The sequence below is a fragment of the Chenopodium quinoa genome, unplaced genomic scaffold (assembly GCF_001683475.1).
Source record: "Chenopodium quinoa cultivar QQ74 unplaced genomic scaffold, ASM168347v1, whole genome shotgun sequence".
Classification (NCBI taxonomy): domain Eukaryota; kingdom Viridiplantae; phylum Streptophyta; class Magnoliopsida; order Caryophyllales; family Amaranthaceae; genus Chenopodium; species Chenopodium quinoa.
In genome coordinates this window covers 854660-868891 of record NW_018743828.1, presented here as the reverse complement: position 1 = coordinate 868891, position 14232 = coordinate 854660, and the positions used below count along the sequence as shown (strand labels likewise).

Genomic DNA, 14232 nt, shown 5'->3' with positions numbered 1-14232 from the left:
TTTTCGATAGAGCAGAACCACAAGCTTAGCCTTGCTAGTGGTACGTTCCTTGAGAATCCTGAGTCCTATCTTAGACTGGTAGAGCGGTTGATTTATCTTTCGGTGACTAGACCGGATTTGGCATATTCGGTTCATATTCTTTCACAGTTTATGCACGAGCCTCGGATTGAGCATTGGGACGCCGCTCTTAGGGTGGTTCGTTATTTGAAGGGTACCCCGGGTCAGGGTATTTTGTTGAGTGCAGATAGTGACCTGACTTTGGAGGGTTGGTGTGACTCAGTTTGGGCGGCGTGTCCTATTACTCGTCGTTCGTTGACAGGTTGGCTTGTGTTTCTTGGAAAATCTCCTATTTCTTGGAAGACCAAGAAACAACCCACTGTTTCCTTCTCTTCTTCTGAGGTTGAGTATCGTTGCATGTCTTCAACCACACATGAGTTGAAATGGTTGAAATCCTTGCTTTGGAGTTTGGGTGTGCAACACCCTAAGGCGATCAAGTTGTTATGTGATAATCAATCTTCCCTACATATAGCTCGAAATCCTGTTTTTCATGAACGTACGAAGCACATCGAGATTGATTGTCACATTGTTCGTGATGCCATTACAGAGGGCTTAATTGCTCCTTCGTATGTTTCTACCAAGGAGCAACTTGCAGATATATTCACTAAGGCGCTTGGGAAGACTCAATTTGATCATTTACTTTCCAAGTTGGGCATTTACGATCCTCATGCTCCAACTTGAGGGGGGGGTATTGTGATATATTTAGGAATATTAGGATATATTTGCTTACCATATTTTGTGCTAGTATATCTTTTGATATATTTTATCTTTGGTAGTTTCCTAATCTTATCACAATAGATTTGATCTTGTATTATATATACTTTGGAAAAGTCTTTAATGAAATCAAGCAATTACGTTCACAATATTTTAGCATCTATAGTCTATAAAGAGCTAGTTGTTCACCAAAAGATAAATAAACCTCCATTTTAGAGATAAAATTCAATTTTATAACCATTTTATTTGTCTTTTTTGGCAAATAGATGCATTTTTGTTCAATTAAATTATATTTTGTATTATTATTCCCCCGTTATATATAGTACTTGTAATATAAATGTATAATAACATTATTGGCTAATATTTTATTTAAATTGCATAATGGGTTTCGTGTGGGGTTTATTTAGCACCTATTAAGTAATGTAGCTCCTCTTATAAAAAATAACTTTTATATAAAAACAAATTAACCACCATAGATTTACATGAACCACAAGTATATATAATAATTAATAACAAGTAATTAACGTGGTACGTGGACCTTGTTTAGGCCATTAATTGTGTCATGTTAGGTCATAAGAATTAACAAGTTAAGGACAAATAAATTCACCAAATATAAAAAAGATGATTGCTGTCTGCAATTGCATTTACTTACAATTTTCCAACTTAGTGGTCAAAAATTATATAAAATGTTATCTTTATTAACCAAATTTGTAGTAAGAGTTTTAAATTGGTATTAATCATTGCATTGTCTTACCACTATAATTAGTAGGCTAACAACCCTCGTCTCTCCTTTTTGTTTCTTCTCAACGGAAATTTCTATTGTCAACTTCCAAGATTTTGACTTCTTTTGTCATGGGATTATTATGCTCTAATAATGCTCGTTATTAAACGGCAAATATCCGAATATTTAATCTACTGAGTGGATGATTTACTCATATATTTTATTATCGATATTTAAAATTAATAAAATATCTATTCGCAAGCTAAGAAAAACACAAGTAGGCAAAAGAGCCAAGGACTACATATATACTCGATGACACGAGAGAATGGTTGATTAACCATAAAATCTTGTGACAATCTTTTTTATGTTATTGGCAATGACACGAATAATTAAATATTATTAAGTACTAGTACTTACTAACTTTCAAGCTTTGTTTGACTAAAAGGGTCAATAGATGATCTATATTGAATTGATTTTTGAAGAGTGACAAGTATCTATAACAATATAATAATTAAATTAGATAAATACGTACGTAATAGACACTCCTCCATGCATATTAATTTCTCACGCAACCTCTATAAACAATGCCAACTAATTGACTTTTTATAGTGTTATTATTGATGTAGTGATACAGTCAACTCCATTGATTGGTTACTCGTGTCAGCTAACCACGATACTTCTTCCTAGTCCTAGTCCGTTCTTTAAGATTCACAACACTTCAACTTTTACAACATAGGACTAAAATATTATTCCGTAGTATGTAAATACATATTATTGAATTATTTCAAAAAAACGATTATTCCTAAATTTTACCTATAGAATATTATTAGCGATCAAATTTATGCGTCTACAAGCATATATATAACATCAATTGTCGCATCATTTGGCCATCCATCATCCTTGATCGTTTTGCCTATATGAAGTTGGTGGAGCAAAGTTTGTTGGTATTGAAAAAAAAAAAAAAAAAAAAAAAAAAAAAAAAAAAAAAAAAAAAAAAAAAGGTGATGTAGTTCATGTTATATTCTAAAGTGCATAATAGTATATACTCCTATGAAGCAAAACAGGACATAGTTATGAGGGGACATGTATTTCTTTATTCACCATTAACATTACATTTTTTAAATTTCTAGGGCACATGACTTTGTTTGTTCTCTAAATGCTATATATAGTATTTATTGGAGAGTTTTCAAGATTACTCTTACTATAACTAAGGGCACATTCGCATCGAGGTTTAGTGGATGCTCTAGGCGTAATCACGCATTTTGTAAAGGGTTCCAAAAACCCATTAATATTTAATTGGAGATTATTCTCTATGCAATAATAATGCTGATATAACAAAGAATTATTATATTTGGAGGTGATATGGAGTCTGTCGATAATCTTACGTGAAATATTATATTATAAATTGAGCATCTGTACTAGGGTACGTACATATTATACATGAAGGACATAAAAGAGTGTTGCATATTTGATTAATCGGGTTTTGCATGTAACACGTACCCTCATTCTATATATAGAGTAATTGCAAAACTTCTTAAGTAAGATAGATAGAACTGTACTACATTTAAATTACCTGTATATTTATACAATTTGGATGGATAAATCTTTAATATAAGAACCATTGATTAATCATACTATAAAGGAATAATTTATATACAAATATATATATTCCACTAGTTAACCTAAACTAGAGAAGATGGTGGAACTTACCCTCACGGAAATAAGAATAGAATTAATCAATGGTGTAAAAAATAAGCAGCAAAAATACAAGAAAAGATGCATAATATATCTTGAATCGATACTTTCCTTGAGAAGGAAGTTTGATTAGCAGAACGTAAATATGAAGACTAATTGAGTGGTAGATACTAGTTAGCTGCTACTCCCACTAATGTCTATCTTGCCTTCAATGTCAATCCTCTCTAATCCATACAACATATATACGTACTCGTATATAAATATAACTTGCTACCCCTCACTCCTAAATCCTAATGCATGTGATATACCAAGTACATTTCATTAAGGGCCTGTTCCGATTGACTGAACTGAACTGAACTGAACTTATTAATTAGTGATTTTTAACTACGGATTAGTGATCTTTGATTATTTATTACTATACATATGTGTATATACAAATGTACATATTATTATTATTATTATTAATATTATTATTATTATTATTAATTATTGATGATTATTATTATTATTTATTGATTATTATTATTATTATTATTTATTGATGATTATTATTATTATTATTATTATTATTTATTACTTATTGATTATTATTATTATTATTATTATTATTATTATTATTATTATTATTGTTAATATTATTATTATTATTATTATTGTTGTTGTTGTTATTGTTGTTGTTGTTGCTGTTGTTGTTGTCGTTGTAATAAGAGCTTAAAAGAATGAAATTTGTCTTTATATCATTAGCAATATTATTAGACGTAAATTAAGAGCTGAACTGAACTGAACTGAACTGAACTGAGTTGAACTGAACTGAACTGAACTGAATTTCAACGGAAGAGAACAGGCCCTAAGTCATGCGTGCTTAAGTTATGCTCCCTTCGTTTTAAAATGAATGACACAATCACACAACCAATTGAGATCTCGGGGTTGGAATAACTACATTATTCTTTTTAAATAGGTGTTACTATAAATAAAGTTTCATAATATCAACTCTTTTATTTTATTTTATTAGGGGGCTTACGCACGTGATGATGTGTGCACATGTTCGAGTAGGTCTTTTGACTTGGCCTTATACCACAAATTTAGTTGTTGACAATTTACATTAAAGAGGGCAAATATGTGAACAAATATTTTTAGTGTCCGCACATATATATTAATAAGAATTCAAAAAAAGAGGCAGCTGACATTAATGTGGATAAATGTGTAAACAAACATTTTAAGGGGTATAAATGTCCTCAAACTATTCATAATAGTTGCTTGAACTTTTTAAATTTAAATGTTACGGAGTATTGTAGTTGTTGTTGTTATTAAGGATAAATTTTACATATATATAGTTTATTGTATATATTTATGATCTAATTTATTATCAAGTGTGTTTAATTTAACCATATCAATTATTCTTGAATAAATGAACAAATGAAATTAAAATCTAAGAACATATATTACTCAGTACATCTACTTAATTAAAATTGTCAATTTGTGCAAATATAGTCTAGTTTAGAAGTTAATACTCCATACTTCTATATTTAAAAAAAAATAATAAATAAATAAATAGTAATATTCTAAATTTATTCTCTTCTCAAAGAGAATGTATTATGCATGCATGTGTATAGCTCTTATAATAGTCTTAACTTTGAGATATACTCTTTCATCATCAGATTAGGGCACCTACGGTTCTATATTAACTCAAGAATATTATGGAGAAAACGTTGAGTTTAACATTCTGTAAGAAGACGTTTCTAATCTACCATACGAAGTATGTATCTTTAAAAAATAAAAAATAAAAAATAAAAAAATAACTTTGAGTATTTGTGGTCCATAATTAGGTATTCCTTGAATCATACCTACGGTACGGAGTACGCTGTACGCTACCCGATTTTCTAAATTGATACGAGCATATATGAAAAAAGATATTGGAACATCTATACTATGCATTATATTAATGTAATTATAATTTAATGGCACTCATGCTTAACTCCAATGCAAGCATTATTTCTTTAATCTAGCTCCCCTAAAATAACTTAAACTACTACTTCCTCCGTTCTTTTTTACTTGACCCGCTTTGACTTTTATACTATTCACCACCCCTCCTTTGACCGTGTTTTCTGAATAATATGTAAGGAAAAACATATTCATGTTGGATCATTTTGAATTCGTCTCAATAAGAACTATCATAATATATAACTTTTATATTTTTTAATTATGGAGAATTAAAATTATATATTGACCGTCAAAATTTTGCATTGGCAAGCGTGATAAAATAAACAGGTCAAGTAAAAAAGAACAGAGGAAGTATGTGTTTTAGAGGGAAATCTAATTTAACGGATCTCGTTGGAATATATACTTTCATAATAGGGAGTATCCATTTTTTCACAATTTATTAAAAATTCATAGTCAAAGAAATTAAGAGTCATAGCAAAGGCAAATTGTTCATCATAGTTTGTAAAATAAAAGTAAACAAGAAAATACAATACTTAGATATCTAATATATTCCTAAAATGATATAAATTTGGAAATAAATGTCAAAATCTTATCTAACACCATAGGGCGGTTTTCGTTAGCTTTTACCTAATATAAATTATTCTTTATACTAATTTTGTGCCCAGACGACGCTCGGCTTGTTTATTGATATTGACACATATGTAGGTTCCCCTAACTCAGAAATTATTCTAAGATTTGCTAAAAATATTCAACATTTAAATTATAAACCCTATTTGCATGAAACCTCCTTTTTGGCTCAAATCTCTTGTAGCCACATACTCATGTATTGTTTATTGTTACTGGCACTACACTTACGAAAAGTGGGAATTTTCCTTAGTTAATCGTATGTCTTAAGTATTGTTGTATCGTGACTTGACTAATCTTACAAATTTATATTATTTAACAATGGCTGAAATATTTATATAGTGGCTTAAGCACTCTTGAGCTTCTTTTTTTTTTTTTTTTTAAATATTTGAAAAACCAATATGACATTAAAATATTAAATTTATAAGATAATTATTTTTTTTGAAACAAAATTTATAAGAAAATAATTGAAAGCTATAATTCAATTTATACACAAAACTGTTCCGAGCCAACAATTTTATCCTAAAAATCTAGCCAAATTGTATTGGAAACAAAACCTTAAACTAAAACTTTTTATCCTTAAAAATCTGTCTAAATGTATCAAAATTTTTTATCCTACAAAAATATATCAAAATAAAATCATGTGTCATACTAATAATTAATTAATTATTTCCTATGTGACACGACACTTGGCGAAAAGTTACAACGCCAATTGTCGTTGTCTCATAATGACCTGGCTAAAAGTTTAGGGTTCGTTTGGCATTGCTGTGGTTTTCTGTTTTTTGGTTTTTTTGTTTTATATGATATGAGTCCCATAATGAATAAAAAATTATATAAACTTATTAAAATTATGATAATTTTGAAAACTGACAACAGAAAAGAGAAAATACCTTTTTCTTGTTTCCAGTTTTAAGTTTTTGGTTTTAAAAAAAAAAAACAGGAAACTGAAAACCAAAACTGATGCCAAACAAGCCCTTAGCTTTAAATATTAGTTACTAGTTTTGTGCCCAGCAATGTCCGGATTGTTCATAAAATTTTAATTGTGATAATTTTTTTGGCTTGAATGTCCATTAGTACGGTCGTCTAGTAATCCCTATTGATAATGCAAGATATTTAGACATTTGACATCTTATCGCTTATTTATAGAATAATATACTTTTTGTAGTTCTATTTGTAAATAAATATCTATGTTATTATTGACTTGAAATCATTGTTTTTGAACTTAAATTATTTATACTAAATTGAAAGTATTTTTACTAAACCATAATTATTTATACAGATTAAAACTTATTTTTTTTACTTATTCTCTATTATCTTGTTAACTAAATCATATAACTAATATATAAATCTAAACTTTTAGCCAGACAACGAGATAGCGACACTTGGCGTTCCAACTTTTCGCCAAGTATCGCGCCATGTATGATAGAGTTATATAAAATTCAATTTGTAGGATAATAAAGTTAATTTTAGAATTCTATTTTCAATCAAATTTGGATAGAATTTTATGATAAAATTGTTAATTTAGAGTTTTATTTTCGATAAAGTATCAATATTTCATATGTACAAATTAAATTATAATTTTATTAAAAAAAATTATAACACTCATAAATTATCATACAAATTTATTTTTTGTATCATAGTATTTTTTTGGAGCGAAGGAATTAACTCAAAATGCATCACATCCATTATTTATAATATGTTCTAATCAATTAAAACAATATACTTTACAATCTAATATAACTTTATTACTGTGTAGACCTGTCAATCGGGTCGGGTCATGAGTCATTTCGGACAGGGTCATTATTTCAGGTTACGGGTCAAGAAATGTTTTTCACCAATGTTATTATTATTAGTCATTACATGCCTACTATATAATTTAAATCATCTAATTAATTTTGTATCAATGATATGTTTTAAAATTTGACATATAGATTAGAAATTTATGTTATTCAATAAACAACCCGGGCATCGCACGGGCACAAAAATAGTTGTATATATTATAAATGGATCTTATTTTAAAGAACTTTTTGAAATGAATTTTATGATAGAAATAAAATCGAGTTAAATGATATTTATGAAAAGTTATGATTAATTTTGTATATATAAAATATATTAAAAGTATAGTGATAATAAAACTCTATACAACATTTTAATCTAAAAAAATTTATCCAAAAAATGTTTATTTAGCATCATATATGTCACAATAACACCTATTTATCACATACATGACGCGGGCACTTGGCCAAAAATTGGAATGCCAAGTGTCGATGTCTCGTGGCCTGACTGCGAGACCAACTTTATATATTAGTATTGATATAATATGATTATATAGAAGTCGTAAAAGATGGTTGGAAGTAATTAGTGTCGAAATCAATTAATACTCCGCGTCTTGTGTACAGCTGATCACACCATGTGACCACTTGTTAAAAAACAATATAACCCCTGTAACATTGATCCAGTGACCCCTTGTAATACTGACCAGGTAACCCCTATAACATTGATAAAGTAACCTCTGTAAAACTGAATGTGTAACCCCTATAACACCAACAAAGTAACCCTCAGAATGTATGACCACAACGGATCGTATGACCAGCCACATACTTCCTCCGTTCTATTAATATTGCAACAATGAACTTTTTGCACTATTTACCACTTTTGTTTGACCATATAATATGAGTTGTACGTTAAGCAAAATATAATCAAGTGAGATCTTATTGGATTCGTCTCATATAATACTTTCACAATATCAACTTTTTATAATTTTTACTCTTACACAATTATAGATATTTAGCATATAAAATATGTTTCGGGATGCGTAATTTCCTCCTTGTTGCAATATTAACAGAGAGGAGGAAGTATAAGACTTCATGTAATTAATATGATTCTCCGTACTATTTACTGAAAAATATTTGAATAGCCAACAATTAAATTTTCAAGCATAATTACTGAAAAATATTTGAACAGCCAACAATTGACCATAAAAATTAGAAAAGATAATAAAGATAATCAATTCATACACGACTTAAATAAATTAGATATGTAAATATAAAAAAATTGATCTTTTCAAAGATGTTTTATTCAAAGAGACAACTAACTTGGCCAACTAATCTTTTTCCCATGCAATTTGCACTCCACCTAGTTCACTAAATATGCGACCAAACAAAAAGAAACAAAAAATTAGCATACTAATACTAATCACACGATATGTGCTCCTAATTTCTTTCCCCTTGGGATTGGGAACTTTTGTTGTTCAATTCTCACCAATTTTCTTTCTTGCCCTATTGACTATTTTACTTTGACTTAAATTATAATATTATCTAAAACACTTGGAAAGAAAGACTTTGACACGTCACAATGTAAATGAGATTTGATCATATATTTTGGATAGCGTTTTAAAGATTTTGTAACCTATTAAATTAGCTGACATTTATTCCAACACAAAAATACGGTATACGAATAAGCCAAATGACTAATCCTCGACCTCAAAAGAAAATCTTAATGATTAGAAATAGATCATCACTAATCATGAAATTAACGAGTAAAATTAACCCACATTTGGGACAATCATAGGACCCAATTACTACTTTTTTTTCATGTCATAGCATTAGTAAGTTGGGACCCTTAATTAAGCAAAGTGCTAAGAGAACATGAAAAGATACTCCTAAAGACTAAAGATTAAAGAGAAATAAAGCTCAAAAAAAAAAAAAAAAAAAATCTCCAATTGTCTTCTTCCATTTAAGGGACATTTAGATGAAACGAGAAATTTTGATAATTGATTGAGATTCCTCTCTACAACTTTTACTGTTCTTTTATCACCTTTATTTCCAACCTCTTCACTACAAATATCGTACTAATTTCGAACTCTCAGTATCATGTTAATACATGTACAATAAAATGAAGAGTCCGAATAACATAATTCATACTCTACCGCGTAATCCATAACAAATTACAAACCTTAGCTCCAATTGCGCCTTCTTTTAGGCAACTAGGGGTAAATTAATTTGATTAAAACACAAAATCTTACATAATTTGATTTCATTATATATAAATTCTATCTGTATACTACACTAACTGAAAAAAATAAACACAAATATGTACTGTACTCCATTAGCAATAGAAAAGGATAGAAAAAGGGGTAATTTCTTAAGCTAAAAACCTAACCCCTAAAAAAATTAAAAATGTTAAGGTAAGAAAGTATTATTATGAATGTGATTATGATTATGATTATTATCAGTCGAAGTCGGAGCTCCGGCGGCGGAATTCTCCGGCAATCCGCCGCCACATTTCTGACATCTAACGGCGAGGATCTGACGGCAGGAAGGACACGAAGAGTGAGATCCAAGCCACGTGTCAATACACGACACGTGGAAGCCATGGCCGCACTGAGGAAGAATCCGGATCTCTTCGCCGGCGGAGAAGTCCGACAAGCAAATAGCGCAGTCATCGGAGAGTTTACCGGCGTGTTGTTCGGCGGAGTAAGCAACCTTAGGTAACGCCTTGAGAACCTTCTTTTTCAAGCCTTTGTTCGCCGGAGCTGAAGCGGCACCACCAGCGAAGCGACGGAGCCAAGCGCAGCGAGCGACGGCGACGAGGCCGAGGACGCAGATGAGCGCGCAGAGGAGAGCGGCGAGGATGACGACGAAGTCGGAGTCGACGGTTTCGGTGTCGTCGGAGGACGGCGGCGAAGAGGTGGTGGTGTTGTTGTTTAAGCTTCGGAGGAATCTCATTTTGAGGGTGGTTGTTGAGAGAGGTTTTGGAGGAGAGAGAAAATTTGGATGAGAGAAAGAGGTCAGAGGAAGGAAAGAATATGGGAGTGAGATTGGGAGATGTGTTTATATAATATATAAAAAAAATTAAAATTAAAATTAAAATGTATGGGTGTGTAATGTGAATGCAACATTTATCTACTGTATTTCTGTAAACCTCTTTTTGTAATTCTACTCTTTAGTCTAACTCTATACAGGATTATACTCTATCCAATTTATCCAATTGTGTGTGTATGGATAATGTGTTGCAAATTGAGTAGTAAATCGAGTAGCGGATTGGATGGAGTGTTGGCTATTTAGTATGGAGTGTTGGCTATTTAGTTACGGTTAAATTGAAGATTGTTGTTTGTTATACTAGTAGTTCTTTTTTTATTTATCATTCTTGTTTATGATCTAGTATGTGTTCGTGTTTTACTTTTGTGGATAACGTTAAGTTTTTCTTTACGTTGTTAAAAAAAATATATATATAGTAGTACTGATAATGCATAGCTAGTCATATATGGACTTATGTACATTTGTATTGTTTAAGGATGTTCAAGAGTAATAAGCATAAATTTGTACTCCGTAGTATGGTATTCCGTATCATATACAAAAATTAATTTATATATTTACTACAGTTGAGGGACTGTATTTATGCTTACCTCTTTAATAGTACTACTCCGTATATTTTTATTTTACTAAGATACATATATATATATATATATATATATATATATATATATATATATATAAAATGTTACTCTAGTTTAGACAATATATTGTTAAGTTACTCTAGTTTAGGCAATATATTGTTAAGTTACTCTTAGTATCTTGATATGTATTTTCAAACCATCTATTTTTTTTAAAGATATTTGTATTATTAGGAGATGGAGTTACTATAATTAAATATGGTTAATCTTATTTTTTTAAGTAAGTATTACTCCATAGTGTTTTGTGACTTAACAAGCTAAAACAAGTGGCATTGTTGCGGGTAAGTTAATCGAATATTAGCTAATCTAAAATTAAATGGTTGATAATGATGAGATTATAGATCTTAATTGTCCGATTAAAGAGGAGATTTGATTTAAAATTAAAAATAGAAAAGTCAAGAGCTCTAATCATATTAGAGGTTAAAGGGATAAGATTCTGCAATATAATGTAGTAATATCTTTTTCACTAAAGAAGTAAAAGTGTTTTCCTTTTTATTTGTTTTAAAGTATTTTGATTTGCCTTTTTTGGGTAATTGAGGATTAGGGGCGGCCTTAAGTTAGGGGGGGAAGACAAAATAATATCTGCAAATCTACTTGTAGCACACTGATTTTAATTCTTTATTTGTTTGGTTTCGTAGGGAAGTGTATGTATTGTCTATATTTAGGCACCTAATTGCATGGTTAGGTGTCCGTTTTAGATATTAATTAGTCGTATCATGATCTAATACGCGAAATGTACAATGCTATCAATACAAGGAAGGGTTAAAAATTAGACAATTGATGAATCAAAGATAGAAAACTAGCTAAATGAAAATAGATTCATCGTCTAAACGAAATAAATTAGTATAATGATCCGATTAGTGAAATGTACAATAGAAGTAAGGATAAAACTTCATAAGAATTAGATAACCTTAATTTAAAAAATGAAAATGAACTAAATGAACATATAATAATGACACATACGCTATAAGTTTTGCTAATTTAACTTAATTATTCATTGATTTGGTAGCAAGATAACCCAATTATTAATACTAGACAAAATATAAGAGTACATTAATTAGAATTATTTGAACAATTATACTCCAAAAACAAAAAAAAAAGATTGACCTCATCCAATTTTATAGTCGACTCCTTGATGATGTTAGAAGACTAAATTTAGTTTGTTTTTGATGTAACATGTATAACAACCACCTTTTCTTTGATGATCATAGCCATTAAAATATCACCAAATAGCTTATTAGGTTGGACCACACCACACTCATATCTTTAACTCTTCTCATATTTAAAGAGTCCAATAGTATGAAACTTTTAAGAAAAATATTTTTTTGTTATTTCTACACTTCACTAATTATTTCGCTATTTCTTCACTCAATTTTAATACTCGTAATAGAAAATATAACAATTAAAGTAACTTAAGTAGTGTTCTCTTCAATCTCCCTCCTCCAATAAGTTAATTAGTTTTATTTTGTCCAAATAAGTTCCAATTATTAAGATTAAATAATTTTGTACAAATTATTTAAAGAACCGAGTTCTCAAAATTAATAAGATTAAATAACTTTGTACAAATCAATATTAATCATCTTAATTCTTACAACAATTGAGTTCTCAAAATATTCAAAAAAGTCCAAGTTTAATCAAATGGTTGGTATATATGACTATGTTCGGTGAATAGCCGATAATATAAATAAAAGTTTTTAGTATAAGCGATTTATAAAAATATGCCGCCATCAAAAAAATAAGTGAAAAGGATGAAAAAGATAATAAGAGTAGGATATTTTTCTATCAAAAATTGATCCAATTTTTGCATCCCATATAGAGGTATACTCGTAGTAGAATTATCAACTTGAATAAAGTGAGGACAAGGGTGGTATCTTTGAAACAAAGGACCCTTTTTTTTTTTTGGGATAATAAAGTCATTAGGCATTAAAAATGGATTGAGTAGTGTTCCCTCCAACACTAAAAACGTCAATGTGAGTCTCCTTATCCTACTCCATTAGAAATTTACATTTAGTCCCCCTCCCTCCTTCACGGATCTTCAACACTTTCACTTGATCTTTCATTGAACTAAAGTTTGCCCTACCACAATATTTCTCTAAGGCTTTATGGATAGGTTATACGGAAATGGGTGCGAACACGTGTATAACAAAATAGAGATGGTAAAATGTATTTTTAAACTTAGGGGGTGATTGGTATTACGAAGTGTAAGTTAGAAAGTATCTTGCAAAAAAAAAATAAAAAAAATCAATCAATAAGAAAATCATCTCATTTACAAGTATTATCAATATCAATCAAGCAACAAGATTTTTTTCTATATATTTCGATAGTGAAAATAAAGAAAATCTTAATTTTATATCCCTCCGCAAATTGATGAAACATCACGTGCATTGACACAAATGCATTCTAGTTATGTAGCGAAAGATTTTTTTTCTTACTTTTAACTCTATAACAATTAACATATGCTTAAATGTTCTACTTTAGTCTATAGAAAAAATACAAAACAATTCTACTTTTAATAATAAAAAGTATTTTATAAAGGGTCTTAATAGTGAATCTTTATCTCCCAACTCCCGTTTCTCTCCTTTCGGCGCGGTTACCACTTACTGCCAAGGATATTGCATCTTTCACGCAACTCAAATATTGCACAAGAACTCTTCTTCACTCCTTTTTGCTCAACTCCCTTGTCAAATGCCCAAAGCATGACTATTTTTTTTTATTTTTTTTTATATATATTACTCCGTATTATTCTTAATTTTATATATTAATCAACTATTTTTTTTTAAAAAAAGAATTTTAAATGTTAATCAATTTGTTAATAGTAACACTCATAATAATTAGGATTATATTTTAGACCCAATTAACAAAACGTATCACCTTACACATAATATTTCCGTTTCATATTATTTGTAACAATTTGACACAAAGCAGAGAGGAAATGTCTAATCGTTGCAAATAATATGAAACGAAGGTAGTATTATTTCATTAATGGTGTGTCCTTAGCATATTTATACCACATTCATTGATTAGT

At 29.6% G+C, this 14232-nt stretch overlaps 1 protein-coding gene across 1 annotated transcript; it reads right to left on the bottom strand.

The window, feature by feature from the left end:
- Nucleotides 1-9622: 9622 nt before the first annotated feature.
- LOC110685532 (RING-H2 finger protein ATL80-like) lies at nt 9623-10577 on the bottom strand. The gene has a single exon (XM_021862071.1). The coding sequence runs from the start codon at nt 10477-10479 to the stop codon at nt 9934-9936; it is 546 nt and encodes a 181-aa protein (XP_021717763.1). The 5' UTR covers nt 10480-10577; the 3' UTR covers nt 9623-9933.
- Between the last annotated feature and the right edge of the window lie 3655 nt (nt 10578-14232).